This window comes from Maylandia zebra, linkage group LG14 (assembly GCF_041146795.1).
Source record: "Maylandia zebra isolate NMK-2024a linkage group LG14, Mzebra_GT3a, whole genome shotgun sequence".
Taxonomy (NCBI): domain Eukaryota; kingdom Metazoa; phylum Chordata; class Actinopteri; order Cichliformes; family Cichlidae; genus Maylandia; species Maylandia zebra.
The window spans coordinates 34,398,090-34,412,422 of NC_135180.1; the positions used below are offsets into that span (position 1 = coordinate 34,398,090).

At 40.3% G+C, this 14,333-nt stretch overlaps 1 protein-coding gene across 1 annotated transcript; it reads left to right on the top strand.

The window, feature by feature from the left end:
- Positions 1 to 3,505: 3,505 nt before the first annotated feature.
- Positions 3,506 to 14,084, top strand: tgfb1a (transforming growth factor, beta 1a). The gene is made up of 6 exons (XM_076873416.1): positions 3,506 to 5,519; positions 10,795 to 11,079; positions 11,214 to 11,445; positions 11,851 to 12,001; positions 12,706 to 12,816; positions 12,916 to 14,084. The coding sequence occupies exons 1-6, from the start codon at positions 5,195 to 5,197 to the stop codon at positions 12,961 to 12,963; spliced, it is 1,152 nt and encodes a 383-aa protein (XP_076729531.1). The 5' UTR covers positions 3,506 to 5,194; the 3' UTR covers positions 12,964 to 14,084.
- The last annotated feature ends 249 nt before the right edge of the window (positions 14,085 to 14,333 follow it).

Genomic DNA, 14,333 nt, shown 5'->3' on the forward strand with positions numbered 1-14,333 from the left:
AAGTTTTAATGTGATTAGCAGCAATCCATTGCATTTAGGCATGGAGACATAAGTAAAATCTCATATGTTGAAGTTCAAATTGAGGATCAGAATGGAGAAGAAACGTTATTTAAGTGCCTTTGAACATAGCATGGTTGCTGGTGGCAGATGGCCTGATTTCAAAAAGTATTTCAAAAAGTGATAATTTGCTGGGATATTCCTACAAAACCATCCCCTGAGTTTACAAAGACTGGTCCAAAAAAAAAAAAGAAGGTATCCAACATACTACAGTTCTCTGGGAAAGGCAACAGTAACTCAAATAACCACTTGTCACAACCAAGGTATGCATAAGAGCAAATCTGAATGCACAATGTCTTGAACCTTGAAGCAGATGGGCTGCAGAAGACTACACTTAGAGCTAGTCCTGTAGACTAAGAGCAGGAAAATGAGGGTACAATTTTCTGCAATTGGAAAGTTATAAAAACATTGCCTGTTCTCACCAGTCTTGATTTCTGCTGGAACATGCAGGTGGAAGGGTCAGAATTCTGCTTATATAACATGAAAGCATGGTTCCATCCTGCCTTGTATCAGTGGGTCAGGCTGCTGATGTAAAAGTGCGTGGGGATTATTTCTTGTGACATGTTATGCCCCTTAGAAGAACTGAGCATAATTTAAACACCACATCCTACTTGACAATTGTTGCTTCAAGTAAGAACCTTCACCATGTCCATCCATCTATACCAGGGGTGGGCAACTTCAGGCCTTGAGGGCTGGTGTCCTGCAGGTTTTAGATCTCACCATGGGTCAACACACCTAAATCAAGTGATTAGTTCATTACCAGGCCTCTTCTAGACTTCTAGACATGTTGAGGAGGTCATTTAGCCATTTAAATCAGCTGTGTTGAATCAAGGACACATCTAAAACCTGCAGGACATCGGCCCTCGGGGCCTGGAGTTGCCCACCCCTGATCTATACCCACGTCCCAATCCAACAGTGCAGGTTTGGGATGTGATGGAACAGGAGATTTGCATCATGGATGTGCAGCCAACAAAGCTGCAGCAACTGTGTGATGTTATCATGTAAATATGGGCCAAAACCCTCTAAGGAATGCTTCCAGTACCTCGTTGAATCTGCGCAATAAAGAATTAAGGCAATTCAGAAAGCAAATGAGGTCCAACCCAGTGCTAGAAAAGTGTACAAAAATAACCCCAAGACTTGTGACAGCTAAAATTAATTTCCTCTAATTAAGTTTTAGATCACACAATCAACAACACCCAGTCAGCATCAATGATTTATTATAAAACATTTAGCATAAAAACGAATGACCTCAGCTTTGAGAGTAAAAGCTGTTATCCAAACCAAATCCCAGAGCAAACTTCATGCCAGTTCTCAATATTGTCATCAGTTGGAAAGACCTTTGTAAGACCTTACAACATCTGATGTGGTGATATGATTCATATACTATCTGTTCTCTCTGTTGACTGTGAATCTTTTACCTCACTTCTTTCAGAGACTTCAGTGTTTACCACAGCTGTGTGGGATCTTTAGCAGAATAACACAGAGAATCATTTAGCTCTTCAATGTGAATGATGGGAAAGCAGTCCAAGTTGCACTCTTGTGCTCAGAGACACACAGACACCTTGAGCTACTGCCATGCGGGCTATGTGGTGACAGGTATGAAATGCCCCATGGCAGACTGGTCAGACAGGATGGCTGTGCAGTGTCAGTAAGAGATGGATGCCATCTTCTTAAGCACTTATGTAACTGAGATTTCTTGCTACAGCAAACTTTCACACAACTTCTGTTCAGGGGTTTCCCAAAATACTCTATCCACTGTGACACTCTTAATTGTATTACAGAATACACATCCAGTTAAAAGCATGACGACATAAAAGGTCTTTTTTAGCCATTATAAAACAGTCTGTCTCGTTTGTCTTCAATCGCACTTCTTCTGGATTTGCGTGTTTATTAGGTCTGCTTCTTAAGGCTGTGTGTAAGATTTTTTCCTCTTGTAATTTTCAATCGTTACTCTTGTCTATCTTGTTTTCCTGTTGTTAAAACAGCAGTATACATTTGTAATGGATATTTTTGTAGGGGAAATAATTTGAAATATCCACACCAAATATCCATACCACCAAACTTACTATCGATAAGAAAGTCAGTTCTATAACCGTTATACCATATTTGCCCACCAGATGGCAGTGTATGCCAATCAAAGTTTAGGTGTCACAACACAAACGACATAGATCAGCAACAACATTAAAAACAGACACACAGGTAACAGTAAAAGCATAATCTGTTTACAGTGCTGGGAAACCTTGGGACCTAGGATTCATATGGCTTTTACTTTGACATATACCACCTACCTAAATTCCAATGTAGATCCCCCAATGTCATAGGGACTCCATGATGGCAGGGGCCTCCCCCAGCAGGACAACACACTGCAAAAACCTGCTCAGAAATGGATCAACAACACAGCCAAGATCCACAGGCTTTGGCTTTGTTTTCCATACTCCCAGTCAGACTGAGCAACCGCAGGATTCCATAGAACAAGCCCAGTCCGTGAAGGCCCAATGGACCCAAAGACCCTACTTGTGCCAGGCATCGGCGGACAGCCCCAGAGGTCCTGTCTCCATGCCCAGACAGTGTATGGAGGATTTAACAACACTAAATAAGATGCTGTTGATGTTGTGGCTGACTGGTTTACAGTAATGACTGCTGACATTTGATCACCCTTTTTTGTTTTTTTCTCACTATCTTATCATTAATGGTAATCAGAGCCATGGAAAAGCTGACACTTAAACAGCCTTTAGGTTCCTTGTTTAACTGACAACTGTTGTTATAGTACTGCTGAAATACAAGGGGATTTTGCCCTGACTTTCCCCAATGCTGAATGTCACTATTTATTCTCAGTTTGTAATGAACAGCTTATTCATGAGCACATTTGGCTAAACCTTAAAAAATTCCAAGAGTCTCCACTGTGCAACGATAGTTTGCTATCTTTACTTCTCTGTTGAATCATCCATCAGAATGAGACAAAAAGATTGAAATAATCTAAGTTTGTTTTAGTCTAGCCCTTCTTTTGAAAATATACAATCTAACCTCTAAAAAGCACCCAGACGCAGAACAGTGCACCACACAGCCCTGCCCTGTTGGCTCCCAATGCTTTGAAATTCACTTTTCTATTTTTAAACCAGCTTGTCTCAAGTGGCTCAGTTCTTTGACATGGTTTGGCTTACACCTTTTTATCCACCAGGTAAATGTGGTGGGCATTCGGTGAAAAATTTGTATAAGACTTTATTGACATATCATCACTGCCTTGGTTGCAGACATCGCAGTGTGACAGAGGTAATGCTTCTAAAGTCAGTTATTAAGCATGTTCAGTTCCTGGCTTCCTGATGTGGACAGAAGTCAGCTCTGTTAAACAGCAGATGTTTTACACTGCGGCCGTTACCCTCATTTCCTGGGCGGAGAGCTGCTCGCTCTAATAGAGTAACAGGAACAAGAGAAAGAGAAGAGCTAGAGGGGGGGAGAGAAAGAGGCAGAGCAAGGCAAAAGAAGTTATCTAAGCGCAGAGCTCCCACAAATCACTTTGTCACCAGCAAGCTCTGACAAGCAGGAGGAGAGAGAAAGAGTACGAGCAGAGACTCCGAGTTAAACAGAGGTGCGAATAGGGAGTCTTGTTGGTGGAGCCTCGAAGGAAGAAGGTGTGAAGAAACTGTAGAGGAAAATAACGAGGCGATACCGCTGGATGGACAGAGGGAAGATAGAAGAGAGACGAGACTAAAATCCAGTTCCCAAAACAGCATAAGTTAAGAGGGACGGCTACTGCTGTTGTTACTGCCGCTGTGTCTGGATGGTACATCACCATTTAAAGAAGGTGTGTCAAACTTAAAATCTGTTACCGGAGGACACTGTTTCATTGAGACTGACATTTTAATCTTCTGATAGCAAACGCGCTTGAGACATTTAATCTCACAAGTGGAACCCAGAGAGCATACACTATCGTATTATCATGTTTGAGAGAGAGGAGAGGGATAGAGAGACAGCTGCTCTGTCTGTGAAGTAGGCATGAGACAGAGGCGTTGAAAGCAATTTCTGGTGTAGTGCAGCTGTACACAGATCACATGTTGTTACTAGTAAAAAGAGGTAGTTAGAGCCAAGAGCAGTACATGTTTGTGAAATGTTTTTCTATAGGGGCATGTGCAGGTTTGTGACTGGTATTGAATAAGCTGATGAAAGTAACTTCTTTGAGAACAATTTCTTTCTTTTAACCATTGATATTTGATTAGCTCCGGACTGACTAAAAGCGCCTGAGAGTTTTATCTGGACTGTAAAGGTTGAGGTCATCTCACCAAACCTAAAAAAAATAGGAAGATCATTTTCAAACTTTTTAAGCAGAGACTATTATTAATATTTTCTCTTTATTACAGAACATTACAGGGGAAATATTTGTCATTAGCACTAATAAGAAATTGTGCCAATTTAAACGTCTTAGTCTTAGATAACAAGTAACTTGGGCTCTGTAAACACCTGTCTTCATTTTGCTGAGTGCCATACTACTCTTTTCACATTCACTTAGGTTGCCTCTGTAAGAAAGACTGTGGTGACATGTGGAGGATGATATGCTAGCTCTAAAATAGACAGGATTCAGTTTATATAATAACATAATATAATCCTGGATTTGGAGGTTTGAAAACATATCGGTCAAACATTGGTCTGTGAGCACAGAAACAAATCTGCTGAATCCTTGATGGGTAGTAGTTTGTTTTGGACCTAGAGGTGTTGTAGAAACTTACAAAAGGGCACTGACTGTGTGCATGGGCTCTTTTAGCATTTGACAGCTCTGTTCTGGACTTGCTTCATCCTGTGGGACGTAACTGGGTTACCTGTTTGGCTGAGTCAGAGGCTGGGTCGTCACTGGATGTCTGTCTGCTCACTGGGATTCTTTCCACCTGTTTCTATGCAAATAAGACAGATGTGTTAGGTACTTTTTACAGCAGCAGTGACAGCCGTGGTGGTGAATTTTCAGGACTCTCCACACTGCTGTAATTGTTTTGTCGTGTGTAAACACTTTGCGTCAGTGACACCTCTCCACTGAGTGATTCACTGTTCCCAAAGGATCCCCGGTTGGACGAAGGCATTGAAAGGGAAGTTGGAGGAGCTTTTACTAAGAACCAAAGAACACAAGTGACTGCACAGACAGGCTGTCAACATGAAATTGTGGTTCTTGATATTGATGGTAGTGTACATGGTGGGCAGTGTACACAATCTGTCTACATGTAACACTGTGGACTTGGAGATGGTGAAGAAAAAACGCATCGAGGCCATTAGGAGCCAGATCCTCACCAAACTGCGTTTGCAAAAGGCACCAGAAGAGGCTGGGGAGAAGGAAGAGATCCCTGCCAACTTGCTATCACTCTACAACAGCACCAGTGAGATTCTGAAGGAGCAGCAGGTTCTGGAAGAGGAAAACATCCCCACAGAACAAAAGGAGGAGGAATACTTTGCCAAGGTGGTTAACAGGTTCATCATGAAAGGTGAGTATAAAATTACCCTTAGCAGCAATATATAAATCTTGAATCTGTGAATCCTGATTGAATATTAAGAAAGGGGGCAATTCCTGATGGCTTAACTATAGTTGAATGTCAAGTAATGACTGTTATTTATGCTACTACATTTACAAGCTGAGACATAATTCAAGGTGAACACTAGCATTGCACTGACACTTTCCACTCTGAAAAAATAGTTATTGTCCAGATGTCACATGAAGTGCTGCTGTTAATCCCTCCACTACGGCAATACTGCGGTAATAATGTTGTTATTACTAGCAGAAACAAAACAATAGCATTGTTTACAGTCCCCCTGTACAGTCCTTACTGCTCTTTGTCTGGTTGATCAACACTAATATTAAATATAGTGCACACAGTGCTGTCCAGAAGTTTCAAGCTGCACTCCCAAGCATTCACCGTATGCCTTATGGCTGGTGTCAGTTCCAATCTTGACCATAAATTCCCTCAACACGTGTAACCCTTATGATCTCCACCAAAGATCCTGAGGCAGTTTCAGGGGTTCAGAGATCACAGGCATTACAAGTTAGCAGAACTCTGTGCAGCATCTGGTCTGATGCTGTGTTGCTTACATGATATCTATGGCATTTTTACTGCTTTATTACTGCTCTTTGTCTGGCAAGGCTGCATATGATGTTTGTTCAGCCAAATGGTTTCTGGCTGTAATTGCCTAATGATTCCCAAACTATTACGATAAACATATTTTCTAGTTTTGCTTCTATGCTCCATTGTTCTCTGCATGTCTATACTCATCACCCTATCAGGCAGCCATCCACACTATCCCCCTTTTATCCACCACTTCAAACAGCACACTTTAGTGGATGGACCATGCTCAGGAGTGTGTAGACCAAAGAGAGAACAAAGCAACCTTCAAAATGAAGAGCACAATTTTGTTCTGCTTAGGTAACAACCAAAGAACAGGATGAAAAGTAGAAAAGCAATAGGAAGAGACATGAAATGAACTCCTTCACCCATGCTTGCTCTTTTTCTCTTTCATTTTCTCTTTTTTCTTTCTCTCTGACTTTGACCCTCAGGGATTGGGGTTTTCCTGTAACTTGAGCATTGAGTTCTCCCTTGCTTAACCTGTCACTTGTTCTCCATCACTTTTGCTTCTCTTTGTCACTGACTAGTTTCAGTGTGTCCCTTGAACCATGATTATCCATATTGCACGCTCTCTCTCTCTCTCACTTCTTTCCTTTGCACTCCTCTATCTGCGGGTTTCCTGAGCTTATTATATCAATGTGTTTGCAGTGTGTTTGTGACAGGGCAGCTTGACAGGAAGGAAGACAGGCTGATGGCCACTGAGATCTTGAATGACTCAGGTCCGGTCCGGTGCAAGCGGTGCCCATGGGGAGCATGTGTTTCCTATAGCTCTGGAATGCCACAGAACACCCATCCACTGCCTTATCTATCCGCTGCCTTGTTTTGAATCAGCTAATAAGGGAACAGCTGAAAGTAGCTGCCCCCTTACTCACGAGGGGTCACAACAGCATGTAGCACCACGTATTTGATTTGGCAGGTTTTTATGTCGGATGACTTTCTGGGAGGAGACACAAGGGATTTGTCTCCTCCTGGGATCAAGCTAGGGATTTTGCTGTTTCAATCCTGGGAGGTTCGCTTGCTAGGGGAATGTGTAAACCATTACACTATGGAGCCACTGTTGAGTCAACCTCTGCACACTGAAAAAGGAGAATGACAAATGTATGAGGATAAATGTTAAGGCCATCAAGTACTGCTTTGCAATTGTGAATTTAAAAAAAGCCACACATACACACACGCAAGGATTTTATCCAGCTTCTGCTTTTCTGTAATACGTTGTTTGAACGAAACAACAGAAATAGAATACAGGGGGAAAAATATTTTTATTTCCATTAACAATTCTTTTCTACATTTAAATCTTATTGGGCAGCAGACACTTTCCTGACTCTCAAAATCATTCTACGGGGGAAACATATTTGTGTGCAGAGCATTTAGAACATAATAGGTTTAGTCTTCATTGTGGTAATTGTGTGGTAGATTAAGCTAAATTCCTTTTGCTGTTTAGCACTCATATATCTCCCTTGAAGCCCACACAAGTTATCCTCCTATTAAAAGGAGTTTTGGTCCAATTTACACGAGGGAACGCTTTTCTCATTTGGAAGCTAGCCACTTTGTGCTATTCTGGGATGAAAGTAGTTCACTTCTCTGAAGTAATTATTGTAGTTACAAGTAAATGAACTTAAAGCTGTATTGTAGAAAGGAGTAGCAACAAGGGACCAAAGTCAAGTGTGAAATAGGGTGAAGTGGGGAAACAAGACATTGATGAGGGGGCTGTGAGAAGGTGGAGCTGAGAGGGAAGAAGGCCAATATTTAGTCAGTTGCTGGAATCTGGTTCCTCCTACTGGTAATTATAGAGCTGTTACTCAACCTGTCACAACAGCTGTCCCCGGCTTACCTGTGGATAGGCCTTGATTCAACACACAAATCCCCCCACACCCACATTTATATGCAGGCTAGGATGCTATCTCTACCCCGTCTAGCAGAGAGAGAGATTTTTTTAGCTGAGCATGGAGCTCATTTCTTACACTTTCTACTCTAAATGATTAATTTTGATCACAGAGCCAATGCAAACTCTGTTAATTGGAAAGTAGAAGTGAAGATAAAGCGTCAACGTAATTATGGTGCAGCAGCCAATATGCTTCTTAGGGGAAGTGACTTAATTTCCTGTTTTGCAAACACTTCTCTAACCCTTAACACATTTATCTCACTTTTCTCAAACTAAATGGAGACTCTGACTTTCCGTGCATGCGTTTGCCTGGCACACCAATTCCACTTGACATACTGTACGTTGTTGTGACCGTCTGTGTTTCCATTCATATGCTTCAAACCAAATATTTGACTGCTCTGGGTGGTACCAGTAAACTGTCATCTCATTTCCCGTTACACTCCACATCAGTTCTTTTTGGTTTCAGTTCGGCCTCACTGCAAGGGGTGAAACACTACCTCAGCCACAATGCAGATGGTAGATGATATACAAGCAGCCGTGACATGGAGTATCCTGGTACAGCCTGGGCTGAATATGTAGCACAAGTATGCAAGGCTGGGTTGCAATTCCTATCAGAGAGTAATTCCCGGACTTGAGAGCAGAGAACCCTTGCTTTGGCAGGCTGAGACAGAGTAGAGGGTTTGGGTCCTGGCCAGTACTTGCGCTCCATTGATACACATCTCCAATTTCTCCACACCCCCACTCACACCCTCTCACCCCTCACAACTGTGAGTTATATTCAAGAGTGCATTCTTCCCTGTGCTGTTTCCTTACCATTGTGTTTAACAGTTACATTGCCCCTCTCTGAGCCTCTCACTCGCTTTCTATAGTGTTTCACTCTTGATCTTCTGCCTTCCTGTGCTTATCTTTGCATGTGACTGTTCGACGTAATCTTTTCGATCGTAACACTCATACATTTATGGTGTTAAAGCCTCCAGTAGCTTGTCTCTGTTTTTTATCAAGCCCTCTAGGCATCTTCATGCTATGATTAAAGTTGCGCATATGGGCAGCAAAACTGTAAAAGAACAAAATATTCATGTTGGTCAACTTTAGCAACAGCTGGAAGAGATGAACACTTGGCTGCAGTTATGATTATTGAGTAACACTGAGCTCAGCCATTTTATCTGATTAATGTGTAATCCTGACAAGCACTTATGAAAGAAGCCTTTCATTTACTTTATTCATAAAAAACATTGATATACATCTAAGTGTTGTAATGTTTACTAAATATCAGTGTTGTTAACAGTTTAGAAGTTAAAAATTGTAATTAACTTGGCTTGATTTGAAAAATCTGAACCCGCTAATTCGAGAGTCCTGATGTTTTTGAGCCATATGTCCATTAATTCTAACCTTACAATGCCCAGTCATCCCTTTAATAATCATAGTTCTTTTCTTTGTGTTTACAGATATTACACTAAAGACCATTTACATTAAATACCATTTACCAAATACAGTAACGATAGGATGACTTACCAAATAAGCTCTAGGAGTGGTCTCACAAAAAAAAAACAAGTAAAGATTCATGATTAAAAATAACCAAAACGTGTAATGAAAAATTAGTAAATCCTAAACACAAATAGAATGTTTTAATGCCAAAACTTGTTGCCTTTGCCTAATGTTAATGAATTCAGAGGAAAATGGCAAAATGAGGGAGAGCAGAGAAACAGCAGAGGTGTAGAGTGAAGGTTTTTTGGGACTAGCTCACATCTAAGCATTTAAATATACTAGTGCAGTGCCTTTTAAAGTAGGTCATAAACCATCATAACATTACTGTATTAAAAAGAGATCAGCTATAAGGTTCGAACGTGTTTGAATGATTGCATACGTTTAAATGTGGTAGACAGGCAGATTGTGGGTTGCAGCTTTCTTGAGAACTGCACATTTAAGTACCAAGAAGTTGTCTGTCACAGGAAACCACAGACAATAATCATCATATAAAGTTAAATTGAAAATTGAAAAAAGGTATTTTGTGAGAGCCTTTTTAGTTTTAAACTAGGCGTGATGACATTTAGTAACATTGTGGCTTATTCTTATTTTATCACATTCTACAAAAAGGCACTTTGAGGGTTCATTCCTGGCTTTATGCTTAAAGTTATAATTAAATTCATGTTAGGGTAAACTTGGCCTAGTTGGAATGGTTCAACGGAGAGGTCAAAGGGTTGGCAAAGTTAGCCAAAGAAACATGCCTCTTTTGTACATATGTGCCCCTCCCCCTAAATACAGAGTGGAGCAGCAGTAACTGTAGGAGAAAGACTGTTAGCAGAGAACAAAGCACAGAGAACCCCTCATCTGAACAACATCAAGTTTAACACTGCACCCACTTGGGTCTGCAGCAATACAAATGCCATGTTTAAAGCAAGTTTGATACGGAGTTATTGAGACAGTCAAAGAAAAGATTTCTTGGAAGTTCTATGTTGTGCTGACTGACATTTGGTCCTGGTCCAACATTTAAACTGTTCCACATTAGCTTTCTTTACGTTTTTAAATATAATAATAACTCCTAAAAGACTAAAAACACATTACAACTAGCTTTTAATAAAAGACAGTTTAAAGTACATCTACCATGAAAGTTGGTTCCCTTCGTGATGGATGAAGTTCTTTTGAAATATTGTACCACAAGATATACATGAGATGTACATCTGCCCATTAAACATTAAATGCACTTAGATGGGTTGTTTGTCAAAATATCAAAACATAATTTCCTCTTCTTACATCATACAGAAAAAAACAACTCAAACACCAACTACAAGCCCACGGTCATCTCAATGAGCTTCAACATCGCTCAGATACGGAGTAACGTCGGGGGCAATCTGCTACTCACCAGAGCAGAGCTACGGATGCTCATCAAGGAGCCCATGATTTTGTCTGAGGAGAGAGTGGAGCTATACTATAGCCAGGGGACCTCGACTCGTTACCATGCGTCTCGCTTTGTCACAAACATGCTGAAGGACAAATGGCTGTCCTTTGATGTCACTGAACCTCTGCGGACCTGGCTCCAAGGGAATGGTGAGATAAGCATTTATTTTTACTTCATCATCATGTATTTGTCAATCTTTCCATTTATTTAGTTCAGCCCATGTGTGATATCATATAATTTCTAGGTAATATTTCCCTCCTCCATGATTTTTTTCTGTTACTAGAGAATGAACAGAAGTTTGAACTTCGGCGGTACTGTGAATGCGGCATGCCGCATGACGATGGTACTTTAAGTTTTATCATCTCTGGGACTACGAGCAAGAGGGGAGACACTAAAGAATTAGAGAAGCTGAACCAGCAGCTACCCTACATCTTTACCATGTCCATCCCTAAAACCAACCACTCTAAGAGTTTACGCACAAAACGTTCCACTGACACGACGGACAGCTGCAGCACGTAAGCAATTCTGAACTTAATGATTTATTCCACTCCATTTCTGCTTTAAAGCTGCAATAGTAACCTACTAAACCACGAGCAGCTTCAAAATACAGACCACTGAAACAACAAACATCAACTATCCCTGTTTATCCATGCTGTAATTCTGTGGTCGTTTTAGTGGCTGTATAATAAATGGACTGTAGCTTTAAAATGTTTTATAATCTTAGACAGATTACAGTGTGCCTCTCATTTACCCCCACACATGTACACAAGATGGAGTATACCTCCAAGGCCCAGCCATAGGGTTAAATTGAGTGTAATGTTGTCTCCCAACATAACAGTTATCGTCCTACAGCTTTAAAACTGACTTGATTTCAATACTCTTTGCACCATCTCATCTTCACACTGTTTTCTCTTTTGCAGCCAATCACACAACTGCTGTTTGAAGAAACTGTACATTGACTTCAGGAAAGATCTAGGATGGAAGTGGATCCATAAGCCAACGGGTTACTATGCCAACTACTGCATGGGGTCCTGCACCTATATCTGGGATGCAGAAAACAAATATTCTCAGGTACTGTGTGCATTTTCATGAGTGTTATTTCTCCCAAATCCCAGGAGGCAATTTCTTAAAGTCTGGAAAAAATGTTAATGGCAATGTTGTATTTATATGTTGCCATAATAATTCTTGATGATTTAAATAAACCAAAATGCAAAGACTACTTGTATTATTTTAGCTCTAAGCACTACGGCACTAGGACTATCTGAATTTAACCGGTTATATAAAATTCTGGTAGAGACAAATCCCACTCAGAAGGAAAACCAATGGTTTTATGAGAAAAACAAAAACACAAATCCCTTGCAGGTTGCAGGAAGGGGATGTAGTGTGAAAAATCCGCCAAAAATCAGTATACACAGAGCTACCTCATGCGTTGCCCCCTCGTCAGTAAAGGAGCAGGAGCTTTGTTTGTGCCAAACCTGATTAGGTTAGGGCTGAAATGATGACAAAAACTTTGTCTCTGGTTGTTTTTACTCTTTTAAAAAGCTAAATATCCTTTTTATGGCCCTTAATACTTTTAACACTTTCCACTCATTGAGGAAACTCTGGGTCTTTCAAAAATTTGTGCAAAAATGTCTTTAAAAAGTAAAGTATTGTAGTTTGTATTAAGATTTTTCTAAAATCACACTGAAAATTCTTAGAAATGTTGTGCTTATGTATTACATTTGCTTCGGACCATGTTGTCTTGGTGAGTAAATTCTCATAAATCTTGCCTACAGATTCTGGCACTGTACAAACATCATAACCCCGGAGCTTCTGCCCAGCCCTGCTGTGCTCCACAGACACTAGAGCCACTGCCAATCATCTACTATGTGGGGAGGCAACACAAGGTATCTATACTGCAGTCACTTTCAGGTCAAATGTTTGCAGAACATTTTATGTGAAAACAATATATAATTGATCACATCACTGTTATTTTCTACTTGCAGGTGGAGCAGCTGTCCAATATGATCGTGAAGTCTTGCAAGTGTAGCTAAAAATATAGTATGGCACACAGCTCTGCCTCCTCTTCTCAAAACACAGAGGGAAAGAAGATGTTGTGTTGGAGACTACAGATAAGAGCAAGTGACAGAGAATTTGAGATAATGTGGACATGGGGAACAAAATATTTTAAAGCTTTTCTCCAACAATCCCTCAGTTGTCACATTTGATGCACATTAAGCCATGGACCTCTTTTTTCTTCTTCTACATATTAACGATTATAGTTTTTATACGTACATTTACCTTGCAGTAGTAAAATTGTCGGTCTTGAAATGAATTAATTTATTTGTTGCACTGACAGGTGTCTAAAGAATAATAATGTACATAAAAGAAGTGTGTGAGACAATAAAATTTGGACAAAAAAGCACGAGGACAATAATGAACGTTCATGGAAGAATATCCATATTCAGGGATGAAAACGTGGGACATTTCAGATGACCACATCATCGTCCTGGTGAAAGGTGCTGAATTACAGGTGGAAAACCAGGGATGTTGGGGTTTTCCTCAAAGATAAGGCTGTAGGTGTTTTTGCATGGCTACATCATAAAGGACAGAAAAAGACACAGGGAGAGTCCAACCTGGGGAAAATCCCTTTTGACTGAAAGGCTGGACTTTCATTTTACAAGAACCGTCCATTAGTTTTATTTTCTTTTTTCAACCCACGTGACTTCTAATATGCATTTTATCAGTATGTTTCTGTTCATAATGTTCATAACTGAATGTCAGATTGTCCTTTAACCCCACTGGTTTTTCAAAGCCAGAGGCACTATCAGCTGAGAGTGATGACATCATGCTTTTAATCCCTCTGGGGACTTACCGCCATACATGTTCTCTATTAATGGACACATGGTGGTAGTGCTGATATGAGTAAGGCTATTAATACTTATTGTTTTATTTTATTTTGTTTTAAAATCATGGTAAATTATTTTAATTTCAGGAAGTTTCACAAGGATGTTTTTTCTTTCAAACTCATGAACTGGTCTGGCTTCTATGACTCGCATTAGGAATAAAACCAACACATGATTTCAGCTTTCTATGTTTTTCTGGTGCACCTGCTTTTATAATGTCTATTTGTAAATATTCAAACAAAAAAAAAGAAATAAACATGTTAAATTATGTTGTGATGGTGGAAGATTTTATGAGCAAAATAAACCACAGGAGATGTTTCCACTTGGCAGAGAGTTGCCTTGATTAGGTGTGTGCGTGTGCGGGTTTGCGTTGCACTTGTCAGTGCATGTATGCGTCTGTTTTAACTGTAAGCCGACTTGACGAAAGCATAAACTGAAACACACCTAAAGTGATGTAGACGTGAATTTCATCATCTTGTCTTTGTCATCACAAAAACAGTTCAAAAGAGTCGTGTTGT